General features: G+C 40.7%; 1 protein-coding gene across 8 annotated transcripts in view; it reads right to left on the reverse strand.

The window, feature by feature from the left end:
- ERC1 (ELKS/RAB6-interacting/CAST family member 1) overlaps nucleotides 1-25,054 on the reverse strand; it is a 274,951-nt gene that overhangs the window by 43,927 nt on the left and 205,970 nt on the right. For all 8 annotated transcript variants that reach the window (XM_084809321.1, XM_084809326.1, XM_084809327.1 and 5 more), the window contains one exon: nucleotides 3,684-3,782. In XM_084809321.1, the coding sequence (XP_084665447.1) occupies nucleotides 3,684-3,782 (99 nt within the window). The remainder of the gene's footprint in view (nucleotides 1-3,683; nucleotides 3,783-25,054) is intronic.

Here is a 25,054-nt window from a genome sequence, read left to right on the forward strand (position 1 = left end):
AACAGTCCCCTTCCCTCCTTTCAAGCAGGGGGACAGGCCCTCGCCCTCGTGCTCCCCTGAAGTGGCTCCCCCAAATGGGCGACCCCCTTTGGTGTCGCCCCCTTCAGCGGTGACACCCACCGGCGGTGGTCCCGCCCCCACCGGGCCTGGGTTTTATGCCCCAGCTCCCACAGGTGTTGCAGCTGGGAGTGGGGTGGTGCTTGGCTGGACCTGGGTCTGCAAGGAAGAAGAAATAGCTCTTTCCTGGGTGAAAAGCAGGGACGAACTGGTAAGGAGGAGCCTGGGGCCAATAGAGAACTTGAGAATCTGTCATATGTTCCCTGCTTTTCCCTGGGCGACAGTCAGAGTTAACCCATTGTGGGATGCCTTCCTCACACCAACCTGGAGAAAAGCAGACTCAAATGAAACCTGCAAAGCTACCCTAATCTTAGGCCACAGGAAGACCTCTCTTGTCCCTGTTGAACTAAGGAGTTTTGCACCAGTTTTGGAAGAGCCCTCCATCAGTAGCTGGTCTAGGAAGTGGAAAGTCAGGAACTGGTATGGTATGGTTTAGCTTGGCTGCTACAAAGTACACATGTAGTGAGACTGTGGTGTTAGGATACAGCATCATGGTTTATTTACTATTAGCAGCCACAGGTTAAGGAGGCTCACTCTGGTTGTCCTAGGTTAAGAGAGTAAGTCCTTTCCTCTCTGGATCATCTGATCTGTCTTAGTGACAGCGCCAATGTGTCAGAAAGGCTAAAGGAAGGCCCTGAAAAACTGACCCAAGTACAAGATTCTTGGACGGAGCTCTTAACACGAATAAAACACATACTGAAAGGCACAACACATTTTTGTATCTGCATACTACTAGGCCAAAGACTTCAATTTCGACTGATACCATGTTTCACCTTCTCTATCTTGTCCATTCCTGTTTCATATTCAGTACTTCTGTCTCTTCTTCCCTTTATCATGACAAGCTACTACTTTGGGTCTCTTATTATGATTGCAAATGTAAGATTTACATTGCAGCAAAGGAGCTGTAAAGAATCCCTAGTATCCCAGTGATGTCATCACCCATTTATCTGTTGTGGCAGCTTATTTTCCATAGTAACATGAGAGAACAACAATATATCAGACCCAGCAACACAAACATGAACAATGCACCTGGGTTCTGTGGACAGAATGGCGTCATATTTAGATAAAAACATATAAATTCCTTTAATTTTATCTCCTTCTTTGTACTCGATGCAGTTCAGCCACGCTCATTTTACAATGAAAATTAGTTTGAACTCCTCCTCCCTTCTGAGTGAATTCCTCCTTTTTTCAATTAACTTACCTCATCTCACCCTGCTCATTGGCATTCTTCAGTAAGATACTTACACTCTTCTTCATCATCTTGAACAGTTTAATACCATACACAAGCACATCAACATGGCAGAGAGGCAACTCCAAAGGGGTGTGAGATCACCAATGAGCATGAATTAAATAATTTCCCTCCCGCAAAAGGGATTACCAATTTAACCTACAGGTTGTGAAATTAAAATTGGAACCTGGCACAGCTGGGTTATGTTTTCCAGATAATTGACCCTGAATCAAGGATCTGAACAATGCAACAATATGTATTTAACAAGACAACTGCTCAGACAGAATGTGTGCAGAGAAGTCGAAGAGTTATTTCTTTCATTAAGTTCTGTTGGTAACTGGAGGCACCTAGCAATCTTGCAGCAATCTCAACAGCATGGCTCATTGTGGTCAAATCCTGTAATCTAAATGGTGGAAATATGACCTCTTAAGTTATTTGTTTCTGTTTCTTTAAAAGAATCTCAAGGGCATAGTAACTTTATAATAAAAGTTTTTGTAAGTGCAAATATTGGCCACTATGTTTAAATGGTATTGCTAAATTATCATGGAGACATTCCCTGATCCAACAAGAATCATGCTGTTGCTTTACATATAAATCCAATCACATGCTCTGGGAGTGTGTTCCCACAGTGACACAAACAGTAACAAGTTAACATAGGTTAAAAAACACACAATAAAACATACAACCAATAAGTAGGCAAAACATCTACATGCAAAGGCCACATTAGAAAGGGAAAGGAAAGACACCCAAACCTCATGAATTACACAGAAGCAAGATGCAAGAGTGATATGGGAAACTTTTCTATTGGTAAAGAAAGCTGATTCTCACCGTTCTGAACAAAATGGCTGAACTAAGAGCATCTGATTGGCTATGCCCAAATACCCTCCTCCTCATCCTATTGGTTGAGAGAAGACAAGGGGGGAAAGCCCCAGAGCAGCATGGGAATGAAATAAAGAGTTGGTTAGTATTTAAACCACACAAAAGAAGAAATGTTGTAGTGGTAGGAAAAAGTAGCCACTAATTCCTTATAACTTCTGTTCTGCTGTCTTCAAATATCTTGAATTGCTATAATTATTCTGAGGTTACTTAATTTATTATATTTAAATATGCTGAAAGCTACTACTGTGACCAATTGTCTCTACAGTACGTCACACTTGACAGTTCACCTTCATCTTTTATGATCACTGCCTTCTGTTTCAATTATGTTACACATGAGGAAAGTGCCCTAACCTCCTTTCAGTGTGCCAAACAAATATCCTTCTATTCCCCAGGAAATTGAGAACTGTAGTGTCTTGCTTTAATCTGTAACATCAATGCTGCTCCATCATAAGAAATGTTATGGCTGATACCGCCAAATAATAGCTTGGAAGTTTTGATCCACTGATTGACTTGTTCTTAATTTTAAAGCTCAGTGTGAACGGAAGTGGTTAGGAGAGTAAATTTTCAAGTGATCCTTACTTCATTTTTTACTCTGTCATTCTGAAGAAAGCACTCACAACATGCCATGCCTTCCTTCGTTTTCCTCCTCAACATCACCTTTGAAAGTGTCTGAAGCATATTTTTGCATCAATGAACAATTTCAAACATTTTCGGGTCTTCCATTTTACCCCATAATCATTCTACTGCACTGATTCACACTTTTACATAAAGGGATAGGTTTTTAGAAATAAAAAGAGAGTGGAGAAGCTACGAGCTATTTCCTTTGGGCTATGAAGTAACCAAATAAAGTTTACTAATATTTTAACTAAGTTGGCAAATGCTGTAATACTGGCAAGTGTTTTCTAATTAGGAAGTTTTCTTGTACTACCTATGTTGTATGCTAAGCCTTTTGATGCCTTCCAATGCATATCTCAGTTTGGTGAGCAATGTATGAAGCTAGACCTTGCATTAGAAATAGTAAATTGATTCCTTTTAGGTCAAGCTTCATTGAGCCTGTGAGGGAACAGCCTGTGATCATTTAGCACACAGGCTGGGATTTCCTCATGGAGCATGCAGCGAATTGCTCCCTTACAACCAAAGCATTAACGCCACAGATCTTGGTTGAGCACGTAAGTTTCCATAGAAAGACGTAGTTTAAAATGCTATTCATGTGAATTACCGCAAGACAGATCCACCAAACCTCTCCAGGAACAGAAGATCTGGAATAGTGAGATGTAGTGATTTGCTAAATGGGAATTCTAATTTTATAGAAGATCATGGAATTCCATGTGATAACTACAACAAGCTAGTTCTTTGAATCTCATTTTGGAAGAGTGGCTTCTGGCACCAGATACTGTACATGATCAGCACATTTCAGTAAATGAAGATGACTTTAACAAGAAAAGGAAAACAGATTTACCTGATCTGGGGAGGGTTTATGATTAGTTTGGTTAGAATGAGATGATTTGAGGTGATCATCCTCATAATTATCTGCCATCAATTTCATGCGATTTTGAGTCTATAAAAGAGACAAAAAAGTACACTGATTATTCAGTTTCTAATTTATAAAATAGATTCACACTATATATTAAATATAACAAGAGGGTAGGGGTAGACATTTCCTATTAAGTACACACCAGCACACAAAATAAGTACGTAGTTCTGATTTAAATTGACTCAATGGAAAAACAGTTTTCATATCAACAAGTCAGTGAACACTTTCTATTTACTCAGCAAGTAATTAAATATAAGGCACAGAGGGAAAATGCATAACATGTAGGTAATGCTAAAATAAATTCTGCAACAACATATTTATACAAATGCAGTTTATGCCTCATCAAGACTGAACTGAAAGTAAAACATAGCCTAAATATGTAAGACTACACATTATGAAAGCTGGAGCTACTGCAGAATGCAGCAGTTCAGCTGTAGTCAGGAGGTGCCTCTTTTCAGCATGCAACTCCTTTGCTGAGGGAACTGCATTGGCTGCCTATAAGCTACTGGGCCAGGTTTAAAGTTTTGGTACTAGTCTATAAAGACCTAAACAACTTGGGACCAGGATACCTGAGAGAGCACCTTCTCCCCTATCAACCTGCCCAGTCACTGAGGTCATCAGATGGTATGTTCCTGGTGGTTCTGCATGGACCTATGGCCCAGCTGGAGTCCACCAGAAAAGAGCCTTCAGTGTAGTGGCCCCCTTTCTATGGAACTCCCTGCCTCTGGAGGTCAGGCAGGCATCAACATTGTGTTGTTTTCGGTGCCTCCTAAAGATATCTTTATTTCAGGAAGCCTTCCTTGACTGAGCAGGCATGGTTTTTACTGGTATTCTTTTAAAAAAAATAACAAGTTTTAATATGGTGTTTTATTCTTTTATCTTTTATTGTTCACCGCTCCAAAATCTGTTTACATGTGGAGTGGTATATAAATAAAAGAAATACATAAATAAATAATGAAGTAGATATTGTAGGACAACCTTCCCCAGCTTTGTATCCTCCAGGTGTCTTGGGCTTTAACTCCCATCAGCCCCAGCCAGCATAGCTAATGGACAGGAATGCTGGGAATTGTAGTCCAAAACATCTGGAGGACACCAGGTTGAGGAAGGCTGCAGTAGGAGAACACATATTTGATGCATAGGATTAGTTATAGATTTTGTCAGTAGGTTAGCCTTAACTCAAAGTATTACATTTGTGAGTTTACGAACATACGGACATAGGAAGCTCCCTTAGACGGAGTCAGACCATTGTTCCATCTAGCCCAGAATTGTTGGCACTGACTGGCAGCAAATCTCTAGGATTTCAGGCAGGATTCTTTCCTAGCCCTACCTGGAGAAACTAGGGATCGAACCTGGGACCTTCTGCATGCAAAGCAGCTGCTCTACCACTGAGCTACCTCCATGACTCCACAGACAGGGGGCAGGATATCATGAAAGCTCCCTTCTAGCTGCTACTTGCAGTTTGACATTGGATCTTCAAAGAGAAAGTAAATCAGATACTCTTTCTCCTAATGCAGAGCTTCTGTGGATCAACCCCAAGTGCATTTTTTGTGCTAGAACAAGTTTTGATCTGACGCCGTTCTCCAGGGGCCCCTGCCAAGTGAGGCAAGATGGGTAGGTATAAGAAAGAGAGCCTTTTTAGTGGTAGCAATTTATCTATGGAATGCCATCCCAAGAGAGAAAATACTGCTATGGTATTTTCAGTTCCAGGTGAAGACCTTTTTATTCTCCTAGGCATTTCAAGAATTGTTTTTAGTGTTTTTCGATCTAATGCTTTTCAGGACAGGATGTTACCTCCTGCTCTTGAAGTGTTAGACTGTATAGGCAGCATCCAGGGAAACGACCAAGAATACCCAAGTCAGTTTTTCCACATATCTGTGTCTCTTGGTTCCAAACGTCTTGGTTCCACATACGGTTTTGCATAAAGTTAGAGCAACGCCTGGCTTCAGTTGGTCTGTGCTACTGACAAAACATCCATGCTGCATCTCCACCAAGGAGGCATAGAATGGAAAATTTCTAATTTCTATCACTGAGAGCCAGTGTGGTGTAGTGGTCACAGTATTGGACCAGGACTCATAGAATAGTCATAGAATAGTAGGGTTGGAAGGGACCTACAAGGCCATCGAGAGACCCACGTTCTAGTCCACACTCAATCATCAAGCTTACTCGGTGACTTCAGGCCAGTCACTGACTCTCAGCCTAACGTACCTCACAGGGTTGCTGTGAGGATAAAATGGAGAGGAGGAGAATCATGTAAGCCACCTTGGGTTCCTTGGAGGAAAAAAGGGTGGGATAGAAATTCAATAATAAATAAACGAACCCAGAACTAACAAAGCTGGATCCTGGATCTCCTTTTAACTAAAATAAGTTAGGAATTCTATCCTTAACACTACCTATGGAAGCAATGGCTAAAAACTAGGATTATACTGATCAGACTGAATATCTATGTTTTCTTCTGTATTATGCCAATAAATATATTTCTCATCAAAGGCCCACCTGGCTGGATCTGACCTGGCTAAAATAGCCCATGTCTGGGACTCATTATTTTGTGTAAGATACTGGAAAAGTCTTCGAATGAGTAATGCAGAGAAATACTGGAAAGCAGTGGGAGTTACAAGTCAAGATGCAGGTCTCTACTGTGAGTAACACCTCCAAGTCAATTTATTATTATTATTATTATTATTATTATTATTATTATTATTGTTATTGTTATTGTTATTGTTATTGTTATTATATTCTTTTATATTTGTACCCCGCCTTTTAACAAAAAAATGACACTCAAGGCGGTTTACAGACACAATTAAAATAGTTTAAAACATTAAAATACAAAACATAACAATACATTTTTATGCAATGACTAAATTGTTCAAAGGGTGATGACAGCTATTGATTTAAATATTTTGAGACAAGCATTAAAGCCAAAGCAGTTGTCCCATTCTTTTCTGGTTTTCTAGTTTTGTCTGAGGGAGCCAGGAAAGAAAGAGGTACATATACTCTTGAAGGACATCCAGATCTGTCACATATATCCTTTAAACTGTTACAATGAAGACAATTAAGAGTCTGGAAAAGTAACTGTCACGAATGGATAAGATCTATCAATGTTTGTGTGGTAGGTAAGAACAGAAAATTATCCCTTCAGAAGATCTACAAAATCTCAGGAGAGTGAAATTTTTACATACTTAACTTTTAAAGCCTTCAAATTCAGTATAAATATTATTTTAATACTGGAATTTATCAGATCAGAGGTGCATTAAATGCCTTTGTTTTTGAAGTTTAAAATGTTATACATGGTTGCTGCCAAATTCTACATTTTTGTGAGTGAATATAAAACAGAACACAACAACAACTGCAGTACTTGTGCTACAGGGATAGAGCTGCTGGAAACGAGAAGGGAAAATTATATTCTGGAGGGCTTTCTTCATTTGCTCAGACTGGATTTACCAATCCTAACTGCTGTTCCATGTTATATCACCTTACAGAAATATACTTAGATTCCCTGAATAAGCAATCCTGCACCACTGTTTCTCTGCCAGCCCTCCTCTCCCAGTCAACTAAAATGAGTAACAGATATGGCCATGTTGCTTCAAGTACCTCAGACTGGGAAATCTAGGGCTGGCTGACATAATATGTACCAGCAAGTTTGAACTTTTGTTCCAAAATGTCCCCCCTTTTCAGGCAGACTGCTTCACTGCACATGTAAAACTAAAAATTAAAGCAGATGACACACGATGCAAAACAGTGTTTCTGCCTTACAAGTCAACCATCCAAAGCTTTTGCCATATACCTTGTATGTTTAGGGGAGCCATAGAATCATAGAATAGTAGGGTTGGAAGGGGCCTTCAAAGCCATTGAGTCCAACCTCCTGCTCAATGCAGAAATCCAAGTCAGAGCATCCCTGACAGATGGCTGTCCAGCCTCATCTTGAATGCCTCCAGTGTGGGAGAGCCCACCACCTCCCTAGGTAATTGGTTCCATTGTCGTATTGCTCTAATAGTCAGGAAGTTTTTCCTGATGTTCAGCCGGAATCTGGCTTCCTGTAACTTGATCCCATTATTCCGTGTCCTGCACTCTGGGATGATCAAGAAGAGATCCTGGCCTTCCTCTCTGTGACAACCTTTCAAATACTTGAAGAGCGCTATCATATCTCCCCTCAATCTTCTCTTCTCAAGGCTAAACACGCCCAGTTCTTTCAGTCTCTCCTCATAGGGCTTTGTTTCCAATCCCCTGACCATCTTTGTTGCCCTCCTCTGAACCCGCTCCAGTTTGTCTGCATCCTTCTTAAAATGTGGTGCCCAGAACTGGACACAGTACTCCAGATGAGGCCTAACCAGTGCTGAGTAGAGGGGAACTAGTACTTCCCGGGATTTGGAAGCTATGCTTCTATTAATGCAGCCCCAAAGAGCATTTGCCTTTTTTGCAGTCACATCACATTGTTGGCTCATATTCAGTTTGTAGGGAGGGAAAAGGGCAGCCTCCATTTCAGACCACGTGCAATTCTTCCTCCTCTCAGAATCACCACTCACTAGTCAGCTGACTGGTTCTACAGGATATTATAAATAATTCAGTGGGTCTATGATATGCACAGACCTATGAAGCTATTAAATGGAACTATGAACAAGGCATAAACCTCTCTGCTTAGAAGAAAAAAAGGATCTACCCTGTGTTGATAACACTGCTATAAGTAGCTGTCAGATAAAAACAAACTAACAGTCTAAATGAATGCTCTTAAAATACACTGGCTTTTTTGTGTGGAGGGCTGTTTAACTTTTAATATGAATTAAAAGTTTAACTTTTAATATGAAATGATTAAAACATTGGTGCATGTTTCTACACTATGCTACAAATTTTCTTCAAACACCACCAGTTTAATTACAAATTTAAATCTGGTAGCAATTACTATCTATTTTTTAAAGATAACATTCCCTTTATTAGATTTAAAGAAGTGTTAATTTGGCATCAGCATGAACTAGAATAAAGCAAAACTTGCTATGGTACTAAATTTAGTTAAAATGATAAATATAGTTAAAATGCATTGGCCATATAAAAACAAAAGTGTAAAGCCCTCCTGCAATTAATGCTTTACTTTCATAGGGTTCTAGGAATGGAAGTCAGCTTGCTTTTCTGCCTGCTTCTTCCTATTTCAGTCCCCTGCATCCCCCCACCCCTGAAAAGCCTGGGCTGTGTCATGGGGGGTGCAGTGGGGAAGAGGGATGAGAAAGCCATACTGTGTAAGTGGACTTCCATTTGTGCAACTCTGGATCCAACCCATCCAGTCTGTCATTTTCCTTCCTGTTTTCATCAATTATTCATGTACAATGTCAATATTTATAACAAGAATTTCTCTAGTGATTCTCACTTAGATCACTTCAATGACTAGAGCTACGAACTTAAAAATTAATTCAAATTAAAGCTTTAGCTGATTAATTGATGAGTGCTAGTCTTTGTTCCCCTTCATGGATCACTGCCTTGTCATGGCGAAGGGGCTTGCGTAACTCAGTGAAGCCATAAGCTATGCCGTGCAGGGCCACCCAAGACGGACAGGTCATGGCAGAGAGTTCTGACAAAATGTGGTCCACTGGAGAAGGAAATGGCAACCCACTCCAGTATTCTTGCCAAGAAAACCCCATGGAACGTATCACAAGGCTAAAAGAGATGACGCCGGAAGATGAGCCCCTCAGGTCGGAAGGTGTCCAATATGCTACTGGGGAAGAGCAGAGGGTATTTCCAAGTAGCGCCAGAAAGAGTGAAGCGGCTGGGTTAAAGCTGAAAGGACACTCAGCTGTGGATGTGTCTGGTGGTGAAAAGAAAATCCAATGCTGTAAAGAACAATATTGTTTAGGAACCTGGAATGTCAGATCAATGAATCAAGGTAAGCTGGAGGTGGTCAAACATGAGATGGCAAGATTGAACATCGACATCTTGGGAATCAGCGAACTAAAATGGACAGGCATGGGCGAATTTAATTCAGGTGACTATCATATCTACTATAGTGGGCAAGAATCCCTTAGAAGAAATGAAGTAGCACTCACAGTCAACAAAAGGGTGGGAAAAGCAGTACTGGGGTACAATCTTAAAAATGATAGAATGATCTCAGTACGAATCCAAGGCAAACCATTCAACATCACAGTAATTCAAGTCTATGCCCCAACCACTGAGGCCGAAGAAGCTGAGGTTGATCGGTTCTATGAAGACCTACAACACCTTCTAGAACTAACACCAAAAAAAGATGTCCTCTTCATCATAGGGGACTGGAATGCTAAAGTAGGAAGTCAAGAAATCACCGGGATAACAGGCAGGCATGGCCTTGGTGTACAAAATGAAGCAGGACAAAAGCTAATAGAGTTTTGCCAAGAGAACATGCTGATCATAGCAAACACTCTTTTCCAACAGCACAAGAGGCGACTCTACACATGGACATCACCAGATGGTCAATAACGTAGGGAAAACCACTAAACCGTTCAGGTATGACCTAAATCATATCCCTGATGAATATACAGTGGAGGTGAGGAATAGATTTCAGGGATTAGACCTGATAGACAGAGTGCCTGAGGAACTATGGACGGAGGTCCGTAACATTGTTCAGGAGGCAGCAACTCAATCCATCCCAAAGAAAAAGAAATGCAAGAAAGCCAAGTGGCTGTCTGATGAGGCTTTACAAGTAGCTCACGAAAGAAGGGAAGTGAAAAGCAAGGGAGAAAGGGGAAGATATACCCAACTGAATGCAGAGTTCCAGAGAATAGCAAGGAAAGACAAGAAGGCCTTCTTAAATGAACAATGCAAAGAAATCGAGGAAAACAACAGAATGGGAAAGACTAGAGATCTCTTCAAGAAAATTAGAGATCTAAAGGGAACGTTTTGTGCAAAGACGGGCATGATAAAGGACAAAGAAGGCAGGGACCTAACAGAAGCAGATGAGATTAAGAAGAGGTGGCAAGAATACACAGAAGAACTATACAGGAAAGATCTGAATGTCCCTGATAGCCATGATAGTGCGGTCACTGAACTTGAGCCGGACATCCTAGAGAGTGAAGTCAAGTGGGCCTTAGGAAGCATTAGTAACAACAAAGCTAGCGGAGATGACAGTATTCCAGCCGAGCTATTTAAAATCCTAAAAGATGATGCTGTTAAAGTGCTGCATTCAATATGCCAACAAATCTGGAACACTCAACAGTGGCCACAAGACTGGAAAAGGTCAGTTTACATTCCAATTCCAAAGAAGGGCAACGCCAAAGAGTGTTCAAACTACCGCACAATTGCGCTCATTTCACATGCCAGCAAGGTGATGCTCAAAATCCTACAAGCTAGGCTTCAGCAGTATGCGAACCGAGAACTACCGGAAGTACAAGCTGGGTTTCGAAGAGGCAGAGGAACTAGAGATCAAATCGCCAACATTCGCTGCATCATGGAGAAAGCAAGAGAATTCCAGAAAAACGTCTATTTCTGCTTCATTGACTACGCTAAAGCCTTTGATTGTGTGGATCACAACAAACTGTGGCAAATTCTTAAAGTGATGGGAGTACCAGACCACCTTACCTGTCTCCTGAGAAACCTGTACGAGGGTCAAGAAGCAACAGTCAGAACCAGACATGGAACAACCGATTGGTTCAAAATTGGGAAAGGAGTACGACAAGGCTGCATATTGTCACCCTGCTTATTTAACTTATATGCAGAGTACATCATGAGAAACGCCGGGTTGGATGAATCAGAGGTCGGAATTAAGATTGCTGGGAGAATTATCAACAACCTCCGATATGCAGACGATACCACCCTAATGGCAGAAAGCGAAGAGGATCTAAAGAGCCTCTTGTTGAGGGTGAAAGAGGAGAGTGCAAAAGCTGGTTTGAAACGCAACATTAAAAAAACGAAGATCGTGGCATCTGGCCCCATCACTTCCTGGCATATAGAAGGGGAAGAAATGGAAGCAGTGACAGATTTTACTTTCTTGGGCTCCAAGATCACCGCAGACGGTGACTGTAGCCATGAAATTAAAAGACGCTTGCTCCTTGGGAGGAAAGCTATGGCCAACCTAGACAGCATAGTAAGAAGCAGAGACATCACCTTGCCGACAAAGGTCCGTCTAATCAAAGCTATGGTTTTCCCAGTAGTAATGTATGGCTGTGAGAGCTGGACTATAAGGAAGGCTGAGCGCCGAAGAATTGATGCTTTCGAACTGTGGTGCTGGAGAAGACTCTTACGAGTCCCCTGGACTGCAAGGAGGTCAAATCAGTCCATCCTAAAGGAAATCAACCCTGATTGCTCATTGGAAGGACAGATAATGAAGCTGAAGCTCCAATATTTTGGCCACCTAATGCGAAGAGAAAACTCCCTGGAAAAGACCCTGATGCTGGGAAAGACTGAAGGCAAAAGGAGAAGGGGACGGCAGAGGATGATATGGCTAGATAGCATCACGGATGCAATGAATATGAACTTGAGCACGCTCCGGGAGAAAGCGCAGGACAGGAAGGCCTGGCATGCTATGGTCCATGGGGTCACGAAGACTCGGACACGACTGAACGACTGAACAACAACAACAACAACAACAACAACAACAACAACAGTCTTTGTTGCTGCAAGTTAAAGGCACTTTTTAAGAAGTCTATTGTGATTCCTGTATGTAATTGTAATAAAGAAAAATCAAATAGTACAGATATTCCTTTTAGCAGTGAGTGTTCACTTTTGCTTACTGAATGACAATACATTAAATCTAGCAATTATTTGAGGTTTGGATATATGCAAGTTTATTACCTTTAATTGTTGACCAATAAGTTAAGAAACCTGATTAAAAACTCTAAATTTTAAAAAACCCTAAACATTCTAATTTTGAGCAACAGCCCTGATAATAACTTATGGAATACTTTCAACTCTATCTCCAGGCCATCAAAGCAGCACTAGACATTCTTAGCTTCAGCAGTAAATGTCAATGACAGACCTTCAGACCATTCTCTGGACCAAGATTTGGATTAAAGTATTTGAATGAAGGTATGATATTCAAACCAGTCCCCCATTCCCTATCTCACCATCATATCATAAAGATCTATGGAAACAATGTCTCCAGTGATTATTCTCTTACTTTAGGCTAAATAATCTGAGCAATGCAGTTTCTGGGTTGGCTACATCAGTCTAAACAGAGTGAGCAGACTTCAGGCTTGCAGGATCTACTTCTTTTCTTCTTCTTTTTTATGAGAACCCCAAAATCCAGCAAACAGAGCCAGGTGCAAAAGACATGCACTTAGAATTAAAGCATTCTGTGGCCAGGAATTTGGTGTGCTGTTGGTCTTTTAGTACCAGAATGGAGATCAGCATCCTTCCGCACAAATATTCACTTTTGGTGTTAGATCCAATGCTGGTCAACCACTAATGGAAGGGATTTTCCCTCCCCCCTGCAGACCCCCTCCAATTTGTTCCAGAGGGTTGGGAGATCCTTCGGAGCAGATCTGGGGCATGTGTATGGGAGGGGACTACAGGGGGAGGAGAGAACTAGGAATTTCCATTGTGCCAGCAGAAGTCTGCTCACACAACGTTGGTTCCAACCCCTGGTTGCCCTCAAACCGCCCCCAAAGTTTTCTTCACTTTCCAACAGTGTAATTTAGAGTAGGGAGAGAAGAGTAATGTTATTATTAAATAATTGGGAGTGAGAAATCTTTGCCGATCTACTACAAATCACCCAGAGATCTTACCAGTAGATCTTGAGCTACCTTCTGCCTACCTCGGACTAAAAAGACATTATTACTATTTAATATACAATTTGCAAAGTCCCAATGTGAGGCAAGTAGTTATGGGGAAAAAAGACATGCAATTCAATCTTCTGGGAAATTAAACAATAATGTTCTTCAGGCTGCTCTTGCTTCATTCTTTTAGTTAGGGATGATTGTTTCACTGAATGCACAAACATGCTGAAAGACTGCTCCAAGTCAAAGTAAGTCCTTAACCCTCAACTACATAACCAGAAGACAAGCGCATTTCCAAATTACAATCACCTACAGTTCCTATTGTTTTCAGATGAGTGTTCAAACTCCTTACTCAGAACAATAGTTAGGTAAAAGACCTCAGGATCAACTTGAATAAAACCCCTGAAGACTAAGAGAGGGCACAGTATCATTCACACACACACACACACACACACACACACACACACACACTGCTAAATCTCTGAAGAGATGGGCAAGATACTTATGCTTTATGTAACTTTCCCATATAATTTCCCCATTTGGGTTCCCTCAAGAAAGAGTGTGACTTTATATGATCACTTTGGGGGTTTATGTCAGTCCAGAGACCTTTTTGTTCCTCTGCATGGACCAAAGGGGTGTGTGTGTGTTGAATAGGTCATATGCATTAGCCTACTATTAAGACATGAAATGTGCTCAGACCAACAAATCTGTGTCTAATTTGGACTAAAAGTAATGTCAACAGCTAGTTCAGTACACAATTGTGTGATCTGCCCAGTAAGGTCTCCGCTTTGACACTTTCTTTTGAAATTTCTCACTGAGAAACTTCAAACTTTCTTGCAATGCCTCCTGCCTATAGATGTGGACAAACATCTTACCTACACCTCATTGTGACCATTATCCAGTCCCTCTGCCTGCAGCCTTTTCCTTTAAAAAAAAAGAAGCTGCACACACACATCCGTTCACCACAAACCCTTTGCTTTCAGAAGTCTTCAAGTATGTGTCAAGCCTGCACCATTTAAAAATAAGACTTTAAACCAAGCTTCTACCCATTCCAACCAAAGGAGGGAGACACCAAGGTTCAGTGTATGTGATGCCATGGTGTAAATAATTTACTGCAAAATGTTTCTCTTTTGTTAAATATTATTCTAGTATTGCACTCCATTCACAAGATTTCAATGAAAATTCAGCTGTGAGGGGAAAGTATCAGCCAGTAAAATAAACTAACATAATGCAACTGCAAGTAATGCAACTGCACCCCATGTTTGTACCTTCTTAGTTAAAGGGAGGTTTGTAAAAGTGTTCTTTTGAAAGTTAAATAAAAAAGTAAAACGTAATTAAAAATATTTTTTGAAAAATTCAAAATTGGCATAATAAACACGGCTCTTCAAAAATGATGGCATACATAGCTTTTCCTAGATGGAGGTTATCACCATCTAGAAAACTATAATGTTTTCCTTGGGGTCGGCTATTCTTCTCCAATTGTACAGGGATACAATGGCCAGGGTCAGATGTAGCAACCCCAACCTGATAAACTATGGCCTATCAGCCCAGGAACAAACCATGTATGTGCCTGATTGCTCCCTCCTTCCCTTTTATTTCTTGTGCTATGTTTTGGTGAAAATATCCTAGTTTCTTAAATCTTGTTCAGTTGATTATGTAAATTTGTTATTAGTATTGTACGCTGCCTAGAGTGGCCGGGTAGCCAGCCAGATGGGCAGCTAATAAATCAAATAAACAAACAAGGAAACTGTGATTTATGAGCTTCATTGTAATCATAGTTCCTGAATGTAGTTTCATATTCTGGTTTGTAAGGCATTCTTAAATCACAGTTTCCCAGTTCAGACACCACATGAAACTGTGGTTTAAGCAACTATGACAGCTTCATAGAATCTGGGCATATACAAAGCAGTACTTGTACCTAGGCCCATGTCATGTTTTATTGAATTGGGATTGTTAGCATTGAACTGGGCCAATATGAAGGAGAACTACATTATTTTAAAAGTGATAGGCATCCAGTTCTATCCATATGAAAAGCAGGACAAAATGTTTTGCTATTCTTGCTGTCTTCAGATCAGTTTCAGTTAGTGTGTGTTATGTCTATGTGTCTATTATGAAGACTCCTAAAGTCTTACATACTAATCATCAGAAGTGACGTGTTCTTTTGATCTTGAATTACAGCTTGTTGCATCACCGGACACTTAACTAGTGTGAAATAAAGATATAGCATTGTGGTAAACATTCTCAGACTTCAGTCCTTGTTTACAGAGCTGGGAAATAAAGGAAAAACACCTGCCCTACCCACAGCCTGGAACTCTTAGATGTGGTAATATGATGCCCAAGATCACACAAATCACTTCTCCAAAAGGGTTAGCCATGAGCAATTCTTTAAAAATAGATACAGCTGAGGAAAAGCCCAAATGTTGTTACTTTAAAATGTGGGCATGTGCTATTTCATGCTCTTGCAAAGTAAACAAGTAGAATAGTGATATGGGAAATAAGTCTGGCTATCAGTGTTTAGAAAACACTTTGATAGAGCACCAGAACACTATAAGGAAATATGAGAACAATTTTACTGGAAATACCAACTTGTGATATGACACACATAAAGTTCTTTTTGATCTCCATGTTCACTGTATATAGACGTAGAATCCAAAGCAATACATCAGGGGTAGGCAACCTTTTTGGGCCCATGAGCACATTTGGTAATTTGACAAACTGTCATGGACACCCCCACAAAATGGCTGCCACGGGAGGAATGGCTAGTCACAAAGGACAAGTAATTTGCCCAAAAGACTGAATACAAGGCAGAGGTGGTTCTGAGTCCCCAGACACTAAACAACTCCTTTGAACATACTGACACACAGAAACATATTTCACGGAAAGCAAGCTCTTTTTCTCTTCCCTCTGCCAGCCAACTCATTTCTCCTATCTCTTTGTCTGTCTGCTTCTCTTTCTCTCACACACATACACTTACTGTACGTCCCATCCCTCCATCTTCTCTCTCTCTTTCTTTCTCTCTCTCTCTCTCTCTCTGTCTCACACACACACACACACACACACACACGTGTCCATCATGCATGCATATATACATGCCCCTGCTTTCTCCTTTATACTGCAAGCATACAAAAAAAGCCACACTCATTCTTTTTTCAGTATCTCTTCAAAATCTTTTCTCTCTCGCTCTCTCTTTTTGGCACACATGTAGCCTCCATCCATTGAGACTTGCAAGTACAAAGCCCTCCCCAGTCTCCCAGATTGCTCCCTTTATTATATAAAGTATAATGATACTTTTTATGATACTGTTGGATTATTGTTGATTATGAGTTAAGAAACTGATTACGTCAGTGTTCTTCACTGCAAGGCCCAAGGGCCACTGGTGGCTCCCAATCACGTCAAGTGCAGCTCTCCACCTCTCTCTTTTACTCCTCCCTCACTCTTCTTTTGCTGTAGCTGCTCACTCTCAGCAGGGGCTCTCTAGCTTTGCCTTCTTGTTTGCTTTAGCAGTGGAGGAATGAAGGAGGAAGCTTGAGGGGTGAGGAGTCAGGAGACCTGCCACTCATCAGCTGTAAGGTAGCTGGGTGGGGAGAGGAGAATGCAAGAGCAATCAGCCAATTAGCTGAGGTGGGGGAGGAGCCCAAGAGACAAAAAGCAATGTGATTGGCTAGCTGCACTGATGCACTGCACAGCTGCTGGAAGTGGAAGGAAAACTGAATGTGCAGGAGAGAGAGAGAGGGAGAGAGAGAGAGAAATATGTCTACCTGTGCAGGGAGTGGTCCCTGCAGTGATGTCTGGAGCCAAAGTGGCTCCTCCTTGAAAAATAGTGAAGATCATTGGATGTCTTTGTATGATGCTTTCTAATAAATACATAAATATTAAAATCACAAAACTAAAATTAGCAGCCTGAGCAAATAAAAAGGTTTTGGCTGGCTGGCTTACTGGTACTCATTTATTTAACTTCTAAAGGTGGGGGGACCTGAAAAAGGGCTTCCAAGGAGTGATTATATTGTACACAGACTCCAGCAGCACCAGACAGGCCGCTTAACAAGATCAGTCTCGGATGGCCTTCTCTCTGTCCCATCAGCTAGGACAGCTAGACTGGTGGGGACAAGGGAGAGGGCCTTTTCTATGGTGGCCCCCACTCTGTGGAACTCCCTCCCTAGGGAACTCCGTCATGCCCCCTCCTTAATGAGCTTCCGTCGTGCATTAAAAATGTGGTTGTTCAGGCAGGCATTTGGGATGGGTTAGGCTATTTTAGAAAATGTTTTTATTGTAGAATTTTATTGTCTTAAACTGTTTTATTGTATGCTGTACATCACCCAGAGTGGCTGGGTGACCAGCCAGATGGGCGATTAATAAATTTAATAATAAATACATAAATAAAATGTTTATTTCAGAATAAAGAATTCAGTTTACTTAAAAAAACACATGAATCCACATTTTTATATTGGCTAGATAAGAGGCCAATTCAGCCTACTGGTGATTTCAATGATTGGGGTAAGGAAGAAAGATGGCTGTTTGCATCCCCATACCTAAGCTGTACTGAAAGGCCTAAACATTAAAGAAGTGGGAAGGGACCAGTAACCAAAATATGAGCTGGTTATGTATAATATATGATAACTAGTTATCAAACTTAAAAGTAGAAAATATCAAAATTCTGGACATATGACAAGTGAGAATGAACATTTTGGACAAAGGAGTTAGGGTGAAAACGAAAAGCCAAAGTACAAGGCTTTGACATTACATGGAGCTGGGTGAGGGTAGGTGGAAAGAAGAGTTAGTCAATACTGAATATCCAGCACCAGCAAAATTACATTTAATGTGCATGCAAACTTATTAAATTAAATATCGCTGCATATTGCTGTACTTGCTGCATATTAAAGATTACATTTATTATGTAGTAAGTGTTTCAGAAAATCAGGGGTGCGATGGTACCATTTGTGCAAAAGAGTTTTGAAGAATTCCTAAGACACGTGATAAGTCTGTCTTTGTGGGAGATGCCCTTGACAGATAAAATGCTTTTGAACATTAGGGATTTGTCCTATGGGCCACCCAACATTATCAGACCATAAAAGCAGCCACCTCTCTGCCTGCATTACATTGCTATGGAAGAAAATTTGCACTCTGCCTTCTAGATCAATGAAGAGTGAAGCAGAATTTAGTCAAAGAAGAATTTATACCTTCTTTGACAACTACTCATGGCTTTATGCTGCTACTAGTACAGAGATGATAATGACATATTGTTGCTCTTGTGTGTTTTAAAGTCATGAACAAAGTTATTTTGTCTTTGTTTTTAGACTTAACTGTGTCTAGAAATCTTTAGGGAATATGGAAAAGGAACAGGTAGATAGTCTCTCAAATCATCTGGCCACTTATATAATAGCACAAACATATTGATAGCATTTGAGGGGAATAAAACATTTACTCCAGGCCCAGTATGTGCTTGCTGTCTTGGAACAACATTTTAAAGAATATCTGAAGAAATTAACATTACTGGTATGCATTGCTTTCAACCTAGTGATCCCTAAATACAAACAGGCTGCAAACTACTGCACTTCACAAAAGCCCACTTTGGAATAGCTTTGTTGTCTTTGTATAGGCCTATTAAAATATTACAATTGTCCTTTTAAACTCTCAGTTATGGCTAGGAACACAACATGCAACCATGCCACTATTTTGGAGTGAGATGTTCGACTATTGTACCAGATTATATAACTATAGATCTTATAGTAGAATAATTTATTTTTCTTTCATATACTCACAATGTCAAATTTTAAAGTAATTGCCAGGATGCTTTTTAGGAAAATGTGAGAAACTGCTGAAGTAAGGGATTCTAAAAGATGCGTGGCAAGAAGATCTAAACAATACTAAAATTAATGATGTGTCAGTAAAGTTGTCTATAATTTCAATTTCCTCATCTGGATTTTCTAGCACTAAGTAAATTAATGAAAATAGGCAATTTGGATCCAAAACACAGGATATTTTGCCAACTGAAGGAAAGCTGAGAAGTACAGATCAACTTGCAGGTAGAAGTTATAAGATACAGTTCAGCTGTCACACATACTTCAGTGATAGCCAGCGTATACAAAAATATGGGCCAGTGCTGTACAGTGTTATACTGCTGTGTATCTAAATTGACATCTAATATGTAGCAAAACAATAATGTAAGAAGAAGAAAATTTACAATATTTTTTTATAGCCACCTATGGTTATAATTAGTGCTAATATACTGTAGGGACTTGGGAAATTCATGCTTAAAATAAATGAATCTCAGCTCGGTTTCACCTCTGCTGGATAGTTTATGGCAGGTCTCCATAACTTGGGACATGCGTAGTCAAACATAGCTCATCAACTATGTATGGTAACCATGCCAGCCCCAGGTTTTGTGAGGCCCTTGCGAGGCCTGGATGGGACTCCTCACCACTGTCATCAATGCCTATTCAATTTTCCTCTCCCTCTGGGCCCATACTGCAACACTGCCCAGAAAAAGAGGGCAAGGCAAGTGGAGGCTGCTGCTCTTGTTGCTGATCACATGCTTGGAAAGGGCAGGCAAACAGGCAGAGAAATCCAGGAGGAAGAGGCACAGGGGTAGAGGCCTGGCAGTGGGTCTTCTGCTGGGGTGCGAGTCTTGGAAGGTGTCCAATGATACAACCCCTGACACTAGTCCCGTATGGTGGCCATCCAAGGGCTAATATGTCTGTTCTTGCTTCCTATGGCTGCAAAAATGGAAGGAATTATCAAGCACTTCACAGTGAATAATACATGTATGGTAGATTATTTTTGGTTTGGTGTGTCAAACTGTGCTTGTTTGGTTGAGGGCAAATCTTACCTTACATACATAAATTGGAATTACATTGACCAATCTAACAGCTATAGAAGTTATGATGGCTTTCATTCCAATTTTGCACACTTGAAATTGCAGTTTATTATCTATTGTAGCTGCTATCTGAAGCTTTAAAGACAGACTAGTTTCTCTAATGACAGTGCTATTAACAACATTGGACAAAGTGACAATTACTCGGAGGCAATGTGAAAAGAACTTTATCATAAAAGCATGGTGAAGAGGTCTCAGACAATTACAACAGTTTTATATCATCGCTCCTATCACATCCAAAAAGAGGATGTCTGGTTCTGACACCACTGATTTACTGGTGAATTATTCAGACTTCAATAAAAAAGGCTCTATAATCTCAACACGCTGTTTTTAAGAAAGAAAAAGAAAGCTTTGCACAACAATGCTTATCTAAAAATGCAACCTTATTTTAGGCAGCTAGGAATTAACTGAAATGGCTGCAAATCCCACTGAAGCTGATCAACACTCACATTTTCTCCGGAGCTTTTTTTAGTCCAACATTTTGTTACTCTATGACCTAGCAATTTGCCTGCAGCTTCAAAGGGTCCTGCATAGGCAGACAAGACCATCCACCCCCATCCTCAGTCCCAATTCCAGGAACTGTTCCTTGCAAGGAAAAAACCCTCTACCAAAAGATACAAATTCCTGGATTCTAAAGTGATGGGGACTGCTCAATGTCAGCTTAACACAGCCTGTCCGCAGGAGCCTAGGAACAGCTCTGTACGTACACATGAATGTGCCTGTGTCTGCATCATATAAACAGTGCTGATAGCAACATTATTTAAAGAAACAAGACTATTTGTGCCTCTGGCAGAGACATAATTAAAGTTGGCTGAATTAAAAAAAAGGAGCACAGACTTTTCTAAATTCTATTCTTTAATATTACCAAGTGTCTTTGTAATATCTGTTGGAGAAGCACAGTAACGCTACTTTCTGGAGTAGCAGGAAGAGAGATCAGCTATGCTATAGTGGGTGCATACAGATGTGCCTTAGAAAGAGAACTAGCCATGGGTTTCTTCAGGCACCCAATATAGCACAGCTTCTCAATTTCTCCAGAATTCTTTTGATAATATTTGATTCACTGATAAATACTTTTGATTCACTGATAAATACTTATTGGTGAATCCAATGCTTATTCATATGTCTTTTACACCTGTCTCCCATATGCTTCAAGTGGGTTGTCTACTCTTTTTTAAAGTGCTGCTTACTAAATGATCCAATTTCACATTTGCTTGGCACTATTTTTTTAAAAGGAGAGAAAAAACACTCAATTTTTAAAGAGCTGAAAAAACTGCCCCCCTCCCCCCATGAGATGGGTTTTTGCCATCACAAGCCTCCCAGCAAGTCAGTGCAGTGTACAGTCAGCTTCTGAATCAAACACCCAGAACCAGTTTTCCATTAGCTAGATCTGAGTAGACAAATGCACATATAAATTTATGGTGAGTGCATTTCTACAGTGGCTTCACAACACAAAGTATGTATTTTGGGGCATGCCCCTACATTTGTATTAGATATTTTCTTAGTACTGCTAGCTGATCCTTGCATTAACAGGAACAAAGCACACCGTATTTCCCATATAAGACATAAAGAGAAAATTCCTCTTTCCATACAATCACTCTGGAAGGACTACAGGCAAAGTAGCAGTCTATCCACACTACCCATACATCTTTTGTCCACTGGTTTCTTGTCCATTTACATGGTCACCACAAATTCTTTATAGAGGCACTGAGAATTCATGTCCATCTTTTCTACCAATTGTATATGATAAAAGCACTACGATACATCCCTTTTTTTTTTAAGCATGTCAAGCCTTAAAAAATTCAGATAAAGCCAAATGGCAATTTTAGTTACATTTTAACTTCTGACCTTTTTTTTTACGTTGCTGCTGAGGCGAACATTCCCCTCTGTTAAAATCAGATACATTTAGACATAAAAAAGGAGAAACAGCACTTCACATATTACACAAACCACCGCCAAAATCCCTCTAAGTGATTTACATGAATTTGGAGTTTATCTAGCTCCAGTCTGTTATTTATTTTTACTAGGTAATTATTCAGAACATTTTGCGGACAGAGTAGGGGCCTTTTGGAAGGAAAAGCGGAAGTCCCTTTTACTCTGGCATTCCTTGCACTTTTGGGCTGAGGAAGGGAGAAGGAAAGGTGGAGGGAGGCAATATACCCACACACATTGCTTCCTCCCATACTTCCTGGCTAGTGAAATACTCATTGTTATGATAGGCAGGGGAGGAGAAAGGGACCTGATATGGAACGACCCCGACCTTCAGTACTTGAGGCACAGATTACCCTTCATTTGTTCTGTTCCACAGAACTGATTGAGATCCACTGGGAACCAAGCCAACCACAATTTGCATAGTCCTCCGCTTGGTTCAGTTTCTCAGTGTGATGTTCCAGTGATGGAATCAATCCTGGAACTGGCTTTTATATTTACTGACAGAGAATATAGCACATCATATCAGTCAGCCACTCCAAGCAAAGGTCATGCAAAAATAATACACCAAAAATGGTGTATTATTCATATTAGAATAATACACCTCCATATAGTCACCTGGGGGAGGGGAGAGAACAACCTCCCCTAAACAAAAGAAATCCGAATCATTTTTTCAGTCTTATGCCTTTCTCTCATCCTTGATTACAGTGTTATTCTAAGGTCAGAAAGCCAGCTGAAGTAGTATCACAAATCATAGACAGAAGCAGAAGAAGTAGGGATGAAGGAGCTAATATAAAAAGGCCGGAATCCTTGGCTGATTTATTGGTAACTGGAGGTTTTGAGAAGGATCAGGAAATCCAAAAGTTTATAAAATCCCTCCAGTATCATAAAAGGCAGAAAACCTGCAGTGGGAAGGACAAATCAGGTTTGATTATTGGGAGGGGAAGAAGAAACAAAAGTTATATCAGAATTTTGTAGTAGTTTAAGCATCTGGAAATAATGAGGAGAAACATGGAACAGATGGTCAAAAAGGAGCTGATTTGAATCCAGATTTCCCAGATGATGGATTCTTCTAACTCCAATTAAACACAAGTCATTGAAACCTAAGCTGCCTCCTTTTGGGATACAGAAACAGAAAATATGGATTTTAAAACTATCAGGATACTTATTACATAGAGCACCGTCTTCCAGTTTTAACAAATATATACATGTATGTTTTCTGGGAGATTTAAGAAGACGGTTTGAACATCAGAAGTTGACAGCAATTTAGCATTCTTGTTTCAGAATCAAAGGTATAGAGAAGGGATTTTGTGTAAGACTTTGGGGCTGGGGATGGGAGAGGAGAGCAAGCTAATGCACTATCAGAGCACCTAGCTAAACAGCTTTGTTTAATTTGTATATTATAGAAGCAACACATGTGTAGTGTTTAAGAGTGTTCAAAGTGCTTTACATACATTATCTCAATAATCCTGAAAGGCAGAACCATACCATAAAGGAGATGATGGCCTGGGGTTGAGAAATAATGGCTTACCTAAGGTCACCAAGTGAGTTCACAGCAGAGGAAATAATTGAACCAGGGACTTATTGGTCCATAACTCAGTTCCCTAGCCATTATACTAGCTCTTGATACTAATAAATTATGCACAAATGATGAAATCAAAGAGGTAAACCCATAGGAAGACATTCACTGGTTGTTCAAGATGGGCTACGGTATAAAACTAACAGAGTTGGATTATGGCTTTGACTTCCCATAGATAGTAACAGCATGCTCAAGCAAGCTATCAAGTTTATTCTGGCACTTTTGTATATTATGCACACAGATCATGTCATGTCAGGTAAGTTTCTCTAATGTGAAGATATTAGAAGGAAAATAATGGCTCTGCCTAAAGAAAATAGGGAACCTGTGGCATTATTTAATAAATCTCACAATGGAATTTTTGAGGGGAGTGCAACCCAGGAGAGTGCAATCCAGACAAGACAGAGGTACCGTTAGTGGGTGGTTCGTCTGCCCGGCTAGGTGATATTCAACCTGTTCTGGAGGGGGTTGCACTCCCCCTAAAGGATCACGTTTGTAGTTTGGGACTGCTCTTGGATCCAGAACTGTCACTTGAGGCACAGGTGAACTCAGTGGCACGGAGCACTTTTTATCAGCTTAAGCTGGTATACCAACTACGCCCTTATCTGGACAGAGATAGCCTAGCTACAGTTAACCATGCTCTGATAACTTCTCGTTTGGATTACTGCAATGCATTATACGTGGGGCTGCCTTTGAAAACGGTCCGGAAACTTCAGCTGGTCCAAAATAGGGCAGCAAGATTGTTAACAGGGACTGGCCTGAGAGCTCATATTACACCAGTACTTTTTCAGCTGCACTGGCTGCCAGTCCATTTCCGGGCCCGATAAAAAGGGGTAAAGGTGTCCCCAACCAGTCGTGTCCGACTCTAGGGTGCGGTGCTCATCCCCGTTTCTAAGCTGAAGAGCCAGCGCTGTCCGAAGACGCTTCTGTGGTCATGTGGCCGGCATGACTGAACACCGAGGTGCACGGAATGCTGTTACCTTTCCCGCCGAGGCAGTACCTATTTATCTACTTGCAATTTCTTGCTTTCGAACTGCTAGGTTGGCAGAAGCTGGGACTGAAGACGGGCGCTCACTCCATCACGCAGCACTCGGGTCTCGAACTGCTGACCTGCCGACCTTCCAGTCTGCAGTTCAGCGTCTTAACCACTAAGCCACCGCGGCCCGATATTAACATTTAAAGCCCTTAACAGCTTGGGACCAGCTTATCTGAAGGATCGTCTCCTCCCATATGTGCCTGCCCGGACCTTAAGATCATC

This window comes from Heloderma suspectum, chromosome 7 (assembly GCF_057233095.1).
Source record: "Heloderma suspectum isolate Gila_16-S chromosome 7, 16-S_ref, whole genome shotgun sequence".
In the NCBI taxonomy this organism is placed as follows: Eukaryota; Metazoa; Chordata; class Lepidosauria; order Squamata; family Helodermatidae; genus Heloderma; species Heloderma suspectum.